General features: G+C 41.4%; 1 protein-coding gene across 12 annotated transcripts in view; it reads right to left on the bottom strand.

Moving 5' to 3' along the window:
* DCLK2 (doublecortin like kinase 2) overlaps positions 1 to 17,765 on the bottom strand; it is a 179,193-nt gene extending 161,428 nt beyond the window's left edge. For all 12 annotated transcript variants that reach the window (XR_010133524.1, XM_055385515.2, XM_004040476.5 and 9 more), the window contains exon 1: positions 16,604 to 17,765. Coding sequence is in view for 11 of the 12 variants with exons in the window: in XM_055385515.2 (XP_055241490.1) it covers positions 16,604 to 17,024 (421 nt within the window). In the remaining variant the exon portion in view is untranslated. The remainder of the gene's footprint in view (positions 1 to 16,603) is intronic.
* Positions 17,766 to 18,543: the final 778 nt, after the last annotated feature.

Here is an 18,543-nt window from a genome sequence, read left to right as displayed (position 1 = left end):
GATGTTCTTGTCTCTCTATTGCCCTTAGAACAAGGCCAAACTCTTCAGCACATCACACACTTCCAGCCTCATTTCCCACCACTTCCCTGCAGGTTTCTACATTAGTGTCATATCAGCATGCTTGCAATTTCCTTCCAAACTTCTCATACCCTCTTTATTCTCATTCCTTCTTATACGCCGGAAATAACCTTCCTCCTCTCTCCTTGTCTCTCTTCCACTGACCCTTCAAGATTAAGCACCTCTGGCAAAGAGTTTAGTAAAGCAATAGGAACCTTCATACACTGAAAAGCTTTTAAATTGGTTAAATCACTTAGGAAAAACTGATTGGTTCAATCACTTAGGTTGGCATTATCTAGTGCTAAGTTAACAACACACATCCAATGACCCAGAAACACACTCCAGGAAAACAGCCTGGAGAAACTCATTCACACAGACACTCTATATACACACACATGTTCATAGGAGCATTGCTCAATAGCCAAAGATGAGAGTCGGCCCACATGTCCAACAAGAGAATGGGTACACAGATTGTGGTGAGGTCACTAATGAACTGCTACATACTAATGAAAATGAACAAATGAGAGCTATAAGCAACAACTTGGATGAGTTTTATAAACAATGGTGAGCAAAAGATGACAAAAGAATATGTGTGCTATGATTTAATTCATACAGAGTTTGAAACGGAAAAAGTAAACTGTATCGATTAGGGATGCCTTCATAGGCGGTAAAACCATGAAGAAAAGCAAGAGCCAGGCTGTTGTTGCCATGGGAGAGAGAAGACTTGTAAATGGGAAGGGACACAGGGAGAGCTTCTCAGATGCCGGCAATATTCTATTTCTTGACATGACTAGTAGTCACAAAGAGGTTCACTTCATAATTCTGCTGTGTGTGTTTTATGAACTTTCTATAGGTATATTATAGTTGAAAAATAAAAATTATGTCACTCCTCACTCTTTTTGTACTGAGCTTACAACATATTAATTTCTCATAATCACAATTTATTATTTGTTTCTGCTAGTGGTTCTTAGTGGAGAATTTCTTTAAAAATCAGGTGATTTTGTTGCATAAGTACAGACACCCAAGCCTCACCCCAGTTCAACTAAGCCAATCACTGGAAAGTGAGAGTGAACTGAACATGTGGGTAAGGTGTTTTGATTTCACAAATGACTCTGAAAACAGTCCCTGGTTACAAGCCACTGCCTAGACTAGAAGCTCCCTCAAAAAACTGACTGTACCTTCTTCATATTACCAACACCTAGTACAGGACCTGGAATACAACAGGCACTTAAAACATGTTTGTCAAAGTAATGAAGAAAATGCATATTTCCAAAACAGACTTACACATTTCATGGTTTGCATTTGCATTGCATCCAGGCAAAGTAAGTACACAGTGTTACTGTTTACTTAGAATGACTTTGGAAGGCTCAGGCTCAGGCTCCTGAAGGGCCTCATGCATGGTCTGAGACACTCGTAGGTCATGCCAGTCCACCAAAAGTCAACTGAAGGCATCTAGGGGCACTAGCAGGAGATGAAGACACCAAGTACCTACCAGTATCTTTTCCATTTCAGACCATTAAAACACCAAGAGTCCAAGCGCACTTTGTAGTCTAATGAATGTGATATGCCTTTTAATCAATGGAATATGTATTTATATACTCTTTTTTAAACAGCTGAAGCACAGTAATCTCTCTACATTTAAAATCTCCACTGTTAGATATTAACCCCTTGTCAGACATGTTATCTGCAAACATTTTCTCTCATTCTGTAGGTTGCCTTTTCACTCTGTTGATTTGTTTCTTTTGCTGTGTAGAAGCTTTTTAGTTTGATGTAGTCCCACTTGTCTATTTTTACATTTGTTGCTGGTACTTTTGGTGTGATACTTGAGAAATCATTGCCAAGACTAATGTCATGAAACTTTTCCCTTATGTTTTCCTTCTAGGAGTTTCAGATCTTATATTTAAATTTTTAAATTATTTTGAGTTGGTTTTTATGTATAAGGTTCCAGGTTTCAGTTTCATTCTTATGCATGTGGATATCCAGTTTTCCCAACACCATTTGTTGAAGAATCTGTCCTTTCCCCATTGTGTATTCTTGGCAACCCTGTTGAAGATACAGCTGACCATACATATTTGAGTTTATTTCTAAGCTCTCGGTTCTGTTACACTGTTCCATGTGTCTGTTTTTATGATAGTATCATAATGTTTTAATTACTGTGTCTTTGTAATATATTTTGGAATCAGGAAATGTAATGCCTTTAGTTTTGTTCTTTTTTCTCAAGATTGATTTGGCTATTTGGATATTTTGTGGTTCTGCATGAATCTTAGGTTGTTTTTCTATTTCTGTAAAAAATGCCATTGAGGCTGGGCGTGGTTTATGCCTGTAATCCCAGCACTTTGGGAGGCCAAGGTGGGTGGATTGCTTGTGGCCAAGATTTCGAGACTAGCCTGGCCAACATGGCAAAACTCTGTCTCTACTAAAAATACAAAAATTAGCCAGGTATGGTGGCACAAGCCTGTAATTCCAGCTACTCGTGAGACTGAGGCACGAGAATAGCTTAAACACAGGAGGTGGAGGTTGCAGTAAGCCAAGAGGGCACCACTGCACTCCAACCTGGGGCAACAGGGCAAGACTCCGTCTCAATAAATAAATAAATATGTCATTGGGATTTTTATAATTGCATTGAATCTGTAAATCACTTTGGGAAATGTGGGAATTTTAACAATATTAAATCTTCCAATTCATGAACACAGGATGTCTATCCATGTATTTGTGTATTCTTTAACTTCCTTCAATGTTTTATAGTTTCCAGTGTAAGAGCTTTCACCTCCTTAATTTTCCTGAGTATTTAATTTTGTAATGCTATCATACATGAAATTTTCTTAATTTCCTTATTAGTCTGTTATTAGTGTATACAAACACAACTGATTTGTGTATGCTGATTTTGTATCCTAAAGGTTTACTGAATGTATTAGTTTAACAATTTTTGTGTGGTCCTCAGGGTTTTCTACATATAAGATCATGTCTTCTGCAAACAGATAATTGTGCTTCTTCCTTTCTGATTTAGATACCTTTTATTTGTTTTTCTTGCCAAGTTGTTCTTGCTAAGACTTCCAGTACTAGGTTGAATGAAGTGGCAAGAGTGGGCATCCTTGCCTTGTTCTTGATCTTAGAGAAAAGCTTTTCTACTGTTAACTATGATATTGGCTGTCGGCTTTTCATATATGGTCTTTATTATTTTGAGTTAAATTCCTTCTATACTTAGTTTATTGAGTGTTTCATCATGAAAACATGTTGAATTTTATCAAACGCTTTTTCTGCATTCTGCATCTATTAAGATTGTGTGATCTTTATCCTTTAATATTCAAAAAGTGTAAGAAATAGTACAAAAACCCCAAAACAGACAGATTTTTAAAAAGAGAAAGGATCTGAATAGACATTTCGTAAAAGACATACTAATGGCCAAGTATATGAAAAGATGCTCAACATCAATAATTATCATGGAAATGCACATCAAAACCACAATAGATGTCACCTCACTCCTGTTAGGATGAATGGGTTTTTTTAAAAAAGGTATTAGAGAAGATGTAGAGATATTGGAACTCTAGTACACTGTTGGAATGTAAAAGGTTATGGCTGCTATGGAAACAGTGTGAAAGTTCCTCAAAAAATTAAAAATAAAACTTTCATATGATCTAGCAATTGTACTTTGGGGTATATATCCAGAAGAATTGATATAAGCATCCCAAAAAGATATTGGCACTCTGATGCTCATTACACCATAATTCACAATAGCTAAGATATGAAAACAACCTGAATGCCCAGTGATGGATGAACTGATAAGGAAAATGTGGTATATACATATAATGAGATATTATTCAGTCTTTAAAAATGAAGCAAATTCTGCCATATGCAACAACATGGACAAACCTGGGGGACATTATGTTAAATGAAGTAAGCCACAGAAGAACAAATGTAGCATGGCTTCACTTACATAGGGTATCTAAAAAGTCAAATTCATAAAAACAGAGACTAGAATAGTGTTTGCCAGGGGGTAAGGGGAAGAGAAAATGGGAGGCTGCTGCTCAATGAGTATGAAGTTCCAGTTATGAAGATGAGAAAGTTCTGGAGATCGGCTATACAACACTGTGCCTATTAGTTAATACTACCATACGTTGCACTTAAATTTGAAAGGGCAGATCTCATGTTAAGTGTTCCTAACACAAACACACACACACACACACATAAATGTTCCTTTTAGGACAAAGAACTACATGGAATCTTATGTAGGTGGAAATTTTAACAATAGCAGTTTTAGGCTACTTTTCTATCAGTTACTATAAAGTCTCTCATACACCTCTGTTAAAGTATGTCCAGTAACTGCCTAACACAACTAACTAGTTTGTAATTACAAACTGTCTTGACATTTGTGGCAGATATTGAGTTGTATAAAATTTGGACACTGAGACTATGCCTAACTCTAGGAGTAGAAGCAAGCACTGAACTTAATGATAAAAAGGAAAACTTATTTACAAATCTAAAGTGCAAGGACTCTTCAAACTTAGAGAAATGGATACACACACACATACTTAAATATGGTAACACAGAAAAATGAAGACAAAAAGGAAAGAAAAGGAAAGACACTTCAGGTCTAACATCAGTAAAAGCTTAGGAACCTAGAATTTTTCCTAACTTCGGAAATTAAGAAAAACATTGCTTCCAAAAGAATGTAACCAAGGAAAAGATATTTGAGCATATTTGGCTCTATAAGATGATTCGATACCCTTCATCAAGCACAGCGTTTGTGTGAGACCGGGTGGATTATAATTTTAAGGTCCATTTTAAATACATCACAGATGAGTTCCCACATCCAGCTGGCTAAGAAAAAATACAGAGTAAGAAAAAGTAAGACTGATTTATTATTCCGTCATGGCAAACAACTTAATTGAGTTTCCTGGCCAAACCGCACAGAATGTAAACTTAAAGGAATTAGCAGACTAACACAAAGTGCACTGCTCTGGCCCAGATGCTGTTCCCACTCCATACTCATTTGCCTTGTCTCTGAACCATTACTTACATATTTGCTCAATGAATATAACACCTATTTCTGCAGAGCAGGGCTGGGGACACAAAATAAGATCACCTCAAAGACCAGTACTTTTTCAATACACCTGCAGGCAAGTGACTGAACCAAATCATCTCCTAAAGTCACATCCAGTTGTATGGTCTGTGATAACCTTCTACCGAGAAGGGGGTACAAAATCTGCTCTGACCCTATGAATATCTATGAAGAAATAGGTATGTCCACAAATCCATGTTTTAGCATTGAAATCTGGGAGGAGTTTAACTTAAGGCCAAATAAATTAGCTAAATGTAAAAATGAAAACCCACCCAGTAACCAAAAAGCTTTGTAGCTTACCCACTGAGGAAGAAATCGTATCTAATCTCCTGGGTAGGACGGAACCAGCAGATCAGATCTGTGACCTGGTTTTTTTGCTCCTCATACATGGGGCCAAGCATATCCCAAAATCTACAGGAGCTCACTATGGAAATTTTCATTGTGCGTTTTTGTTTTGTTTTGTTTTGTTTTTATCATTATTTTGAGACGGAGTTTTGCTCTTGTTGCCCAGGCTGGAGTGGAGTGTAATGGCGCGATCTTGGATCACCACAACCTCTGCCTCCCAGGTTCAAGAGATTCTCCTGTCTCAGCCTCCCAAGTAGCTGGGATTACAGGCGTGCGCCAACACGCTCGGCTAATTTTTGTATTTTTAGTAGAGACGGGGTTTCTCCATGTTGGTTAGGCTGGTCTCAAACTCCCAACCTCAGGTGATCCGCCTGCCTCGGCCTCCCAAAGTGCTGGGATTACAGGCATGAGCCACCGTGCCCAGCCCATAGGGCGTTTATTTTGATGATAAAACTTTAAATGTTTATGTAATCCTATTCTGGAACATCTGAACAACTACTTCTAAGTTAACAGTCTTTTGGCTTCAATTACTCTAACTATGCCAGGAATTAACAAGGAAAAAGGGAAGTGGACTTCATACGTATAAAACACATGTTCACAGCAAGTTAAGGCGAGAGGACATAATTTTGCTCTACAGGAATACTCATTAGCTGTGCAAAACTGACTCATTACACGGCATTCTGACATACAGCATACCTAACTCAGCACTCAGCGCCACGGTCACACTGGGAACACCAATTTAGTTTGAGCAGAGTATCTCTAGCTTTATATTGCTATTTTGCATTTTTACTGGTAATGCACTTTTGTTGGTATTTACACTGTCAGTGTGTTTGGGTTGTATCACTATGTAAAACCTATATACATAAGCATACCTAATTTTATATTTACAAACATTTAAGTGACAATGTAACTAATGTAATTGAAGTAATTAAGGCAATACTTGGCTTCTGCAATTTGGATGTTGGATTTTTATATTGTTTTTAATCTTAAATGGCTGCCATTGTTAAAGTTTGAGAAACAATGCAACCTTAAGGATAGTGAGACAGAGAAACCTTCAAATTCAAACGTGGCCACCTAATATTTGTAAATAAACGGGGCATAGTACATATAGGGTCAGTCCTTCAACTGGTGCATTTAAATGGAGGTAAAACTTTCCTCAAAAGTTTCCTCAGCTTCTGAAGACCTTTGCTGAACACTCTCCTCCTTAATCTCTCATTCCTTTCTTCACTGTGCCTTTATTTTAATCTTGCTGTGAGTCAGAGGAAAGCTTAGCCCTCAGTTTTAAGCAAGTGATTGATAATGATGGTACCTCAAAAGTTTCAGTGCAAGTGATAAAGAATTCAGAAACCAGATGTTTATCCAAAAAAGAGGTGATGGTGTTTAGAGGAAGAGAGATAAGGGGAAATACAGGTTGGGTATTCCTTATGCAAAATGCTTAGACCAGAAAGGTTTCAGATTTCAGAGTTTTTTCAGATTTTGGAATATCTGCATTACCCTATGAGTATCATGCAAGTATTATTGATGTTTTCAACAGTATCTTTACACCACAGAACAGAGAATAAGCAACAAAGCAAAACAGTGAGTAATGTACATAGGTCTTAACCCCACGTAGAGCATTGTGGAGAACCTGCCATTGGTGCAGCCGGCCTACGCATGTGCCATTTTATTACTCCTTGTGAGTGTGCTTTCGTAGGGGAACTGGGCATGCACAGAAAATATTTATCAGAGCTGAAAGGGGCTGGAATGATCTTTTTTTTCCCCTTGGGGAGGCTGAATAAACTACATGTTGTGCACCTGCATTTTGACTGCAACCTGTCACATGAGGTTAAGTATGGAATTTTCCATTTGTGGTATCACATTAGTACTCAAAAAGTTTCAGATTTTCAAGCATTTTGGATTTTCAGATGAGGGACACTCAACCAGTAGTAGAGGAAAGCATGACCATCGTCTCAAAACATCTGAAGGGTGTAGTGGCTTTCACCTGTAATCCCAGCTAATCAGAGACTGAGGCGAGAGGACTGCTAGAGGCCAGGAGGCCAGCCTGGGCAACAAAGACTCTGTCTCTAGTTATAAAATGTAAAAAGAATTTAAAAAGAAAAAACAAAAAAATCTGAAGGCTGTCATATATAAGCAGAAAAAAAAAAGATACATATAGGAAAAAAAAAAGCTGAGGACCACCACCATTTATCAAGCAGCCACTGCATGCTAGGACTTTGCTAAATGTTTAAATACATTGTAAAATTTAGGTAGAAACTTCCAGAAACTGGCTTTGATCACTAAACTAATAAGAGACAAGTTTACACTGTACTATTTCTCAAGTTCTCCCACACAGGCTTAATGAACAACAATATAACCAGTAATAAGTTTCTAAAACCCCTTTTTTCTTGATTCTTCAGCAGATACGGCAAAATACTATTAAGTAAAGAGACCAAGATGATGAGCAAGGGCATCAGGGGAGAGACCCTCAATGACTGCCTTTGAGAAATAACTGCATCTGTTGGGGCTCAGAAAACAATACCCCAAAATGAAGGCCTCAGTAGCATCCTCAGAGGCAAACGTTTTTCTCTGATCTTCTGCCGCCCTCCTGGCTGTTAGTCCCATTCACCTCCAAAGCTAGCCATAAAAACTAGAATCCCTCTTCTCCAAGGAAGGTCATAGAAACCCAAACCCTTTTCCCCCAAAGCCAGCCATAAAATCTAAAAATATTACTCTAATTTCCCCTTCACTTTGTATGTAAAAACTGGCTATAAAGAAATGATTTGACCTACCTGGTTTGACTGTAGGTCACAAGACCCCCCATTCCAGAGAGGGTCCTGCCCCACACCCAGAAGAAAGGAATGTTGCTCACAGAGGCCAAGAAGAATCTAGACAGACAGGCCTTGCTGGGTGTCCCAACTCAGTCTATTAACATTAAATCATGCCCTTTTGTCCAATGATATTTCTACATGGCTGTCCATACTTTGTTGAATTTAGGCATAAAAATGGACAACTTCCCCTGTATCTTTGGGTCTTAATTCGGATGGCTCCTGTGTATGCATGTTAAATAAATTTGCATGCCTTTTCTTCTATTAATCTGTCTCATCTCAGTGATTTTCAGCAAACCTCCTTGGCCTCCACACATTGCTATTTCAAAAGTTAACAAAGTAATCTGAAGTTTTAAAAACATACAGTGAAGGAAGAGATCAATGAAAATATTTTAAAATATCTATTGTGAACATTTTGCATTTTGGTTGCAAGTAACTATAACAAATAAACAAAAGGTAACAGAGTAGGTCAAAATTGCAGATTATTTTAGTCACTTAGTTTGAAATGTCAGTAAATGTTATAGTGTAATGAAAAGTACTTAGGGCGACCTCACCAAACCGGTATTTTACCATTCCTTTAGTCTATAAGGAAAAGCTTCTGACAAATTACAATATAATGACTTCTCCTTTAGGCTGTTGAAAACACGGCAAATAGGACAAAATATCCCAGGGATTAGGATTGAATTATAACATGTTTTAAGGAATAAAAGAATATTCATTTCAGCTCTTGACTTTATTTCTGACTCACAAAATCAAAAAATTAAGATTGTGTTAAAATTAAGCATGAAAAAATTAGCAAAAACAATTGCTTAAAATGAGAATGCTAAAGATGAACACAACTAAGCCTTAGCTATGGCCGAGAACTCCTGTAGACACTGAAAATATTAGCGGGCTTAGAATAATCCTGGGATTTAAACACATAACGAGAAATAAATATGAAAGAATCTGGTTGTGGGCCGGGCACGGTGGTTCACGCCTGTAATCCCAGCATTTTGGGAGGCTGAAGCGGGCGGATCACGAGGTCAGGAGATCGAGACCATCCTGGCTAACACGGTGAAAACCCATCTCTACTAAAAATACAAAAAAGTAGCCGGGCATGGTGGTGGGCACCTGTAGTCCCAGCTACTCGGTAGGCTGAGGCAGGAGAATGGCGTGAACCCAGGAGGCGGAGCTTGCAGTCAGCCAAGATTGCGCCACTGCACTCCAGCCTGGCAGACAGAGTGAGACTCAGTCTCAAAAAAGAATAAAAATAAAAAGAATCTGGTTGTGATAGCTGTCCAAAGAGAAAACTCAAGTCAGACATCTCAATCTCAGATACTAGTGAAATTGATAAATTCTTGGGACATAAATATACTGCATCATTTTTCTTGAAGAAAAATATATTAAAAAATTGAAACACAAAGGAGCAAGGAATATTTGCCTTTAACATGAACTTATGCTACCTCTGTAAATCTGGCTAACTGTCCAACTGGCTATCTTACTAAATAAAGATTTTTTAAAGCATCTACATCCACCTATATCCAACTATTAAAACATCTTAAATAGGGCACAGAAGTAAAATTAATTCAAAAAACATCACGTGCCAGAAGCATTTGTTTCATGGGATAAAGGGATAAACAAGACAATTGTGGTCCCACCCCCTGTTGGGTTTGTAATTTTCCCTTTCATGAGGATAGTCTATGGAAAAGATCCTCCTGTATGTTACTGAGGTGTTTTAAGAACTCCATCTAAATCTGGGTAACTACATCTGATCAAGTACCCAGCCAACTTTCAAAGAGAGACATGGAGCCAGATAGAGCCAAAATCATTTCTCTTTCCCACCTCTAGAAGCATTTCCCAAGATCACTGAACTTTAGAGGCGAAAGAAGACTGTATTAGTCCATTCAAGTTGCTATAACAAAATACAAAAAACGGAGTGACTTATAAACAGAAATCAATTTCTCACAGTTCTGGAGGTGAGGACATCAAAGATCAAGGTGCTGACAGATATGGTGTGTAGTGAGGGCTCTTGGTTCACTCATGGTGACTTCTCACTGCATCCTCACATGCTAGAAGGGGCAAAACAAGCTCTCTGGGGCCTCCTTGGGCACTAATCCAGCCTATGAAGTCTCTGCCTTTATGATTTATTCACCTCCTGCTGTGGGTTGAACACATCTCCCAACCTTCAGGTGTTGGAAATTTAATTGCCATTGTAACAATATTAACAAGTGAGGCCTTGAATAGGTAATTAGATCATGAGGGCACCACCCTCATGAATGGATTAAGGCTGTTATTGTGGGAGTGGGTTAGTTATAAAAGGAGGGAATTTAGCCCCATTTCCTCTCTATATATCCTACGTTTGCTTTCACCTTCCACCCTTCCACCATGGGATGACCCTCAACAGATGCCAGTGCCGTGCCTTGGACTTTCTAGCTTCTAGAACTAGAAAATAAAATAAATTTTCTTTATAACTTACCTAGTCTGTGGTATTCTGTTATAACAAGAGAAAATGAACCAAGACACCTCCCAAAGACCCCACCAACAGAATGGACTCCATTTCCTCTCTGGTGGTAGAATGTAGTAGTTAAGAACACAGAGTTTCAGAAGCCAGGGAGAAAGGGCTCAAGTGCCAGCTCTACCTCTTACATTGGTACAATGCAGCAATTTCTTTACCATCTCTGAGCCTCAGCTTCCCCATCTGTAAAATGGGGATGACAATGCAGCCATATTTCAGAGGGTATTACACGGGTTAGATGAAATATGTAAAGTACCTCACACAATGACTGCTCATAAAACATCTAGTAAATGGTAGCAATGCAGAGAAGAAAAGCATCTCTAATCCTTATGGTAATGGTTTACTTTATGAGTAGAAGACATAAAAACACAGATGCAGTGGTAGCATGGGCAGGAAGGGATACAGAAAAAAGACCTAGCCAGGCAGTACACACCCCGCAGCAACTCCTCTCAGCCTCACGAGCAATGAACAAAGCAGTTAGATGATCACTGCCCAAGAGAATCTGGTTTCCTTTATTTCATATTACAGGACCATAAAAATATCCTTTTCCATAGTTTAAAAACCCATTAGATATTAATCTTGTCTTATAACTTCCAGAGTATCACTGTGTCATACTCTAATCTCATAAATGCTCTCCCACATATCCCCTTTCCTTCCCCAACCTTTTAGGATTCATTTATTCTTTAAATGAAAATTTTCCTCTCACCTCAGGAAAGAGCTTCTTATGCAGCTGTATTATAGCGCATCTTATTTTCCTTGTTTTTAAGGAAATGAGATGGGACAACCAGATTTATAGAAGAGGATGTTATGGAAGAGTCATTCCCTTCAAAATGGTTAGCACAGAATTTCGCCCAAAATTATATGTTTATCTAACATGTAATCCAATTTTCCAAAAACATATATTTTCACAAATATCTAGGAATCCCATTAAAGCTTAATTCATACAAAACTTCCCTAGACAACTAAGGGACTTAGAGGTAAAATCATTGTCTGAGTTATTTAATCAATGAATTTACTGTATTTAAGATCCCTGACCCTCAGGCTTCTCTCAGTTGAGTGCAAAAACAGATCCAATATATCATGAGACTACAAAGCTAAGGGTTATAATAGAAGTAAAGAAAAATGCTGTAAGCAGAGGAAAGAGTTATAAACTTGACCTCAGGCCTTGGCTCCAATGTCTGTTCCTCTAGGAAGCCCTCCACATCAACCCGGCCAATATGGCCATCCTGCCCCATGTCATCACCACTTCATTTACAGCACTTTAGCTGAAGCCATCTTGTTTGTATGTTTACCGTCTCTCTCCCAGGAGAATGTGCATTTTTTGAAGGAAGAGACCATAAGCATGTGACCATGTCTAGGACATAGTATGCCCTCAACTAACCATTTGAGACCAACTGCCCAGAGAAGTGGGAAGAGACTTCATAGGTGCTATTTGAAGTGGGCCTTGAAGAATCCAGGGGTTTCACAGGTAAAGAACGTTTTGCAGCCCTAAAATTCAATATTAACTTTCCAAGTCCAATCACCATGCATGACTTTAGTGTGTACCATTTTCGACTCCTATGTGCAAATACCTTGAAACTCATGAGTTTATTTCCTTCTTACCATAATAAGTTCCACAGTTTCTATTATTATAAAATTTATTTTTCAGGAAAAAACAACTAAGTATAATCTAGGTTCTTATGGAAATTCATTTTTACTTAAAAACTCTCAGAAACATATTTTGGTTTATTTAACACTTTCAAAGAACTGACCTAACCAAACAGATGCAGTAGATAGGTTTGGTAGGAGGACCTCAAACTTCATGGGCTTGATTTCTTTACAATCTTATTTTTCTTACATGTTCCTGTTAAATTCATGAAGGAATGAAAGTATCATTATCAAAATAACCAAAACTCTCTCATATGCCAAAAAACAATCAGCTTATTGTTTATGAAGGGATAAAAGGTAGAAATAACAAAATGACATTTTATTTTGGAATGAGAGAGGCAGACGTAGGTAGCCCTTAATGCCTTTGCCTCTTGGCAAGTACTTCATCAGAGATATACACCCCATTCTGTGATTGTTATCTGGACATGCGCAGCCTCATCGATTTTCTGGAAGATGGGTTCTGGCTAGGGAATGGCAGCCCAAGCCATCATATGCTCCACCAATGACCCCTCAGATAATTAACGGGTACATACACATTTTTAAACCAGAAGAGACCTAACTTAGAGAGGTGGTCTGCCAACTTCTCATCCTAGAGAAAAGGACGCCAAGGCCAGGGAAGTGAGGTGAAATTTTTCTCAAATCTAGTCAGTAGAACTCAGGAATCCTGACTTGGTCAGGCACTTTTTCTACTGTCCTTGGTTATATCTCTTTAGGTCATCAAAACTTTATAAATATTTCAAAATGCCCAGAAGGAGAGAAGACCAAACGCTCAGAAGGAGAGAAGACACATGGAACAGAACTAAGACTAGGAATTCTGAACCAGTCCCTAATAAGAAAGCTAAAGAACAAGTCATCTGGACATTCTCTGTTGGTTATTACAGATACTGAGCTCAGCAGGCTCACAGCTTAAGACAGCTCAACTAATTTTTCCAATATTGATTAAGAGCCACAGTCCTGCCGGAAGAGGTCCCCCATCTAGTTTTAAAGAATAAACAGGATTACAGGACTGCACAGCATCAACTCAAACTTAATCCAGCAAGGATGGATAAATCAATAAATTGAAGGTGCTTGTTGGTTTAGTGTAGTGCTGGAGGAGTGCCAGCTCACACTAGAACAGCTTTTAGTCTCCAGAGACTCTCAAGGTCAAGGGCAGAAGAAAAAATAATTTGGGCCATGCAAATTTCTTTTGTCATCTGAGTTCAATGAGACTCGGGCTCTGAATGAATGTTCATGTCCTACTGTTTTGAGTCATCACTTTCTATTCTTCACTCAAGACATCTCAGAAAAAAACATACCTCTTAAACTACAAGTTTCATGGGATCGAAGAAGTAGAGCCTAGTTGAACATAATGTTGTAAAATACTACCTGAGAGAGGTTTATTAAAAATAATCAACCAAAACGAAATAAAGCAGTCAATTTTGACAATGTGGTGAATATATTACAGACTTATTTTTACTAATGCAAATAACTTCACAGATAGCTGCTTAGTTCTCCTACATGAAAAATCTGAGCACACAATTTTAATTAAAAGTTGAAACTATTTACATTCTGGAATGATTGACAGTAAGCATTCGTGATTCTTTTTCTTTTTTTCTCTTTTTTTTTTTTTTTTTTTTTGGGACAGAGTCTTGCTCCATCGCCCAGGCTGGAGTGCAGTGGTGTGATCTTGGCTCACTGCAACCTCCGCCTCCTGGGTTCAAGCAATTCTCCTGTCTCAGCCTCCTGAGTAGCTGGGACTACAGGCACCTGCTGCCACACCTGGCTAATTTTTGTTTTTTTTTTTGTTTTTTTTTAAGTAGAGATGGGGTTTCACCTTGTTTGTCAGGCTGGTCTCGAACTCCTGACCTCAGGTGATCCACCCGCTTCAGTCTCCCAAAGTGCTGAGATTACAGATGTGAACTATTGTACCTATATTTTCTAAAAAAAAAAAAAAAAAAAAAAAAAAAAAAAAAAAAAAATGCATTGCTATGGAGTATTCTACTAATTTGGGGGAAAATTAAAGAATTAAACAAAGACCCATTGTCTGACAGAATTCCGTATGACAAAAAAAGTGTCCAAGTTTTCTTCTTTTGCAGTAATTTTATTGTATTAAAAACTTCTTCAAAGAAGTGGGCAAAGCCATAAAAAAAATTTTGGCTGTGCAACTATTTGTTATATTATTTATCATATTTTGGTATGATTTGGACTCCATAGATAATGTTTTTTCCAAATCCCCATCCACTAAAAATCAGTGAATGATTTGAAGGAAATTTGTTAAGTCAATTTGTAGTTGAAACTACAGTTGCAGAATTAGACCCAGTGGCCATGCATGCGGTGAGCGGTAAAAGATGCAATCTATACTAAGTACTCCTATTAATGGACATGCATAATGTCCATCTTATCATCTCTCCTATGAGATTCATCTTTACGTTATGTCAATTTTATGTAGGAAATCCATTGTTAAAATTTCTTTAGAGAAGGATATTAACATTGTTGACTCTTAAGAAACCATACCAGGAACAGTATCCCAAGGGCATGTTGAGTAACAAGTGCTTAAGCAAACAGGCATTGCCTTGATCCTGCAAATCTGATCTTGGGTCAAACAACTGGTTACTCTGTTTTAAAACAGCTAGGCAAATATTGCTTTTAAGTGTTTAACATGATTAAGAAAAGCAACAAGGCCCTCTGAACATTGCATGTTCCTTTTTTACTTATACTCCTCCAGCTATCCCCTTACCTCCTCAAGAAGCCCTTAAAACCAAAACACACAACTGACAGAATGGGTGAAGTCACAAGCACATACATATGTAGACTGAAGAGACAATTTAATTTTGGCTGGGTCGCGTTCTAGGCAGGGCAGCAAAAACTTCTGACTAAATAGACAAACTCAACGACCTTTAGTTTTCCTCCATGTGGCTACATTAGCTCAGTAGAGGTGAATCGTAGACGAGAAAGTATATGCTGCAGGCACTGTGAGGCAAGGCATGCTGCCTAAGTTTCCTCATCTATAAAATGGGGATAATGCCTTCAGGACAGAAAAGCATGCTGAGATAATATAAGAAAAACATTTGGCTTGATGTTCAGCTTCCTCTCCCTGCCAAGCTATTGCTATGACTACATGGAATGTGCCATTTGCATTAAGAAAGATGCACAAGAGCGGACTGTATGTAAACATGCAGTCAGCACATACCTGGGTTCTGCCTGGTCTTTCTGGATGTTATTTAGAACTGGAAACAGGTTCTTAACTACTGATAATGCCTTTTCTACCTGAAAAGGATGAGGCATAAGTATTGCAGGAATTCAAGGATGACCCAACATCCAGCCAAGCAGTCTCTTTGACCGAGGCATGGTTGACACAGCAGAATTACTAATTCTTAATAAGTCCCCACTGCTGAATCCAATGGCCTCTATCATTCTAATTAGGTACTCTTATTAGAGGATAAGGCTGGAGAGATTGACCTTGATTTACCTTTTTTCCAACCAAATGTGGAAAACCCTTTAGCACGGTGATTGTTAACCAGGGTCCCACATTAGAATCACCTGGGGGGGTGGGGGTTTTTGAGACTCCAGACGCCTAACCCACACCCCACACCCAACCAATTTAATCAGGATATCTGGGGGTTGGGGGATCAGGGTGCCATATTTTTCGAAGTCCCCAGTGTGATCCAAGATGAAGCCAAGGTTGAGACCTGCTGTCTAGGATCATCCCTCTTCACCTCAAGTAACTTCTGCTGCAAGGCAAACTAGGAAAGCCAACCTAGAGCATTTCACAACCACAGCTTCTGACAGCAGTCACAACAGGACCCCGAATACTGGAACATGACAGGTGCCTGCACCAGGGTCCACACCGAGGGTCCAACAGAGCTTATTAGTAGGGGATTACCCAGCTCCCCATGGGAGAACCATTTTCTCAAACAGTGTGCACTTCAATACAAATAAGTTCAACAATCTTAGGAGATGCCACCAGTGCCTAAATTGGCCTGACCATCAGGAAATTTTTTCCTTCTTTAAGAGACAAACCTCTTGGGAAGGAAAGTCAGTGTGTATGTGGGCACCCCACCGGCCCCCACCCCCAGCCAATCTCTAGAGAAGCAGACAGAAGCATCAATTCCCGTGCGGCTTGGAAAGCACCCCGCAGGCTCCCCGCTGAGCCGGCTCACGCCCACTGCACCTGCAGGCGCTCCGCCGCACCTGCCATGCGGCGCCCTCCCCTCCTACCTTCCAGCAGCTCGTCCAGGCTGGTGACCTTCCGGCTGCCGTCGATGGTGTAGATAGTGCGGACACCCTGGGGCAGGTTCACGTTGTCCGACAGGGAGCGGGTGAGCTCTATGAGGAGCGCATCGAATGACCGGAAGCGGTCGCTGGAGATGGCAAACACCAGGCCCTTGAAGTAGCGGTCCCCGTTCCGGTAGAAGCGCGCCTTCTTGGCCTTCTTCTCCGAGCTGAGGGCCTGCAGGGTCCGCGTGCGGTAGAAGCTGCAGTGGGCACTGTGCGCCGGACTGGGGATGAGCCCGTTCCCCTTGGGGCCGGAGCTGCTGCTGCCCCCGGAGGAGCTGGGGGCCCCTCTCCGCGACCCCGGCCGCGGCCTTTTGTCCCGTTCCTCAAAGTGCTCCAGCTCGATACTCCTGGTGCTGGCCATCGCGGCTGCTCCGAGGGCGTCCGCAAAAAGACGTTCCGGGCCGACTAAGGGTGCGAGCGCCGGTGCAGGGACGTCTGACTGCGAGTGCCCTTAACGCGCCGGGACACCTGGCTCTGGCATCCCGCCCTCTCCGCGCAGGTGGGGCCGAGGAGCCGCGGAGGAGCCGACCCGCCCGCGCCCTCAGCTAAAAGTGTCCGCAGCGCCGAGCTGCCCAGCTCATTGTCCAGTGCGACTCGCTCCGTGCCTCCCGCCTGCCGGGGAGCCCCACGCCCCCGCAAGCGCCTCCTCCACCCGGCCACGCCTCACAAGTCCCGCTCGGGAGCGGGCCGGGAGAGGCAAAGTTGGGCCGCCCGAGGCTCGCGCTGGGCCCGCGGGCGCCCACAAAGCTCGGGCGTCTGCCGAGCGCTCCCGGGAGCGCCGAGGGGAGGAAGGAAGGAAGGGTGGGGCGGGGCGCGGAGCGTGGGAGAGGCCCCCGGGGGAGTCGCGCGGGCCCCCGCCCACGCGCGCGCTCCCAGGCCCGGGGTGCAGCGCCGCCGCCTCGGCCGCGCCCGGATCCCGCCCGCCGGGCAGCGCGCGCCGTTCGGGGCTGAGAGGGCCGTGTCTGGCCCCTTCCTCCCCTGGAGCGCGGCCCTAGCGGGAAATAATGCAGCCCGCCTCCCACGCAGCGGTCAGGCCCGGCCCACCGGCAGGCATCCGCGCTCTGGCCTCCCTCCGCCGCCCGCAGGCTGCCAGCGCTGGAGGAGGCTTCCCGGCCCCGGGGATGCCAAACCGCGGAGAAGGGGAGGAGGGGGCCGAGCGCCGGCGCGGGAGGAGCAGCTCCTGCGGGTCCCGGGCAGCCCCGCCCGCCTGACGGCTCCTGCCCGGCGCCGCGCGTTAATGGGCGCAGCCGCGACGCGCGATCCTCCGCCTGGGAAACGTAACCGCGCAGGCCAAAAACTACAAAGGAAGGAGATTCAAGGGCAGGGAGCACATCCCCAGCCAGCCTCCCAGTGAGGATCCCAGGCCAAACTACCGCAGAAATCCGAAGCCCAGCATTGACTTGGGGCACACCATTCATTTTTTTTTTTTTAAAGATTTGTTGCTTTATTAGAAAATCCTTTGAGAAAACAGCCTCCACTGTTTCCATTGCAGATTCGCTAATATGGTACGTTCAGTAAGTTTGAATGAATGATGAGAAGTTATTGGGTGGTAGAGGGGGTTATGTAATCAACGAATATTTATCGAGAGCGTACCATGTGTCAGGCATTGTTTCTGTCACTGGGATGCCCTAACAAAGGAAAGAGAGACTCTGCACCCACTCCCCCCCCCCCATATTTAATGTTGTCAATTAAAGCTTCTTACCTAAGAGGCCTATCATTTGTGAGCACCCATCATAGTGGAAATCTTAATGCCGTAGTGTCTATTCAACAATAAAAACATCTTTTCCAAGACTTAAGAGAAATACTAGTTACTTGCATTTTGTTATTAGGAAAAATAAAGCTCAAATATGTTTGATCCCAATTTGGCACGTGAAACCTTA

The sequence above is a fragment of the Gorilla gorilla genome, chromosome 3 (assembly GCF_029281585.2).
Source record: "Gorilla gorilla gorilla isolate KB3781 chromosome 3, NHGRI_mGorGor1-v2.1_pri, whole genome shotgun sequence".
Lineage (NCBI taxonomy): Eukaryota > Metazoa > Chordata > Mammalia > Primates > Hominidae > Gorilla > Gorilla gorilla.
The sequence above is the reverse complement of the archived record's forward strand: the minus strand, read 5'-3'. Positions and strand labels throughout refer to the sequence as shown.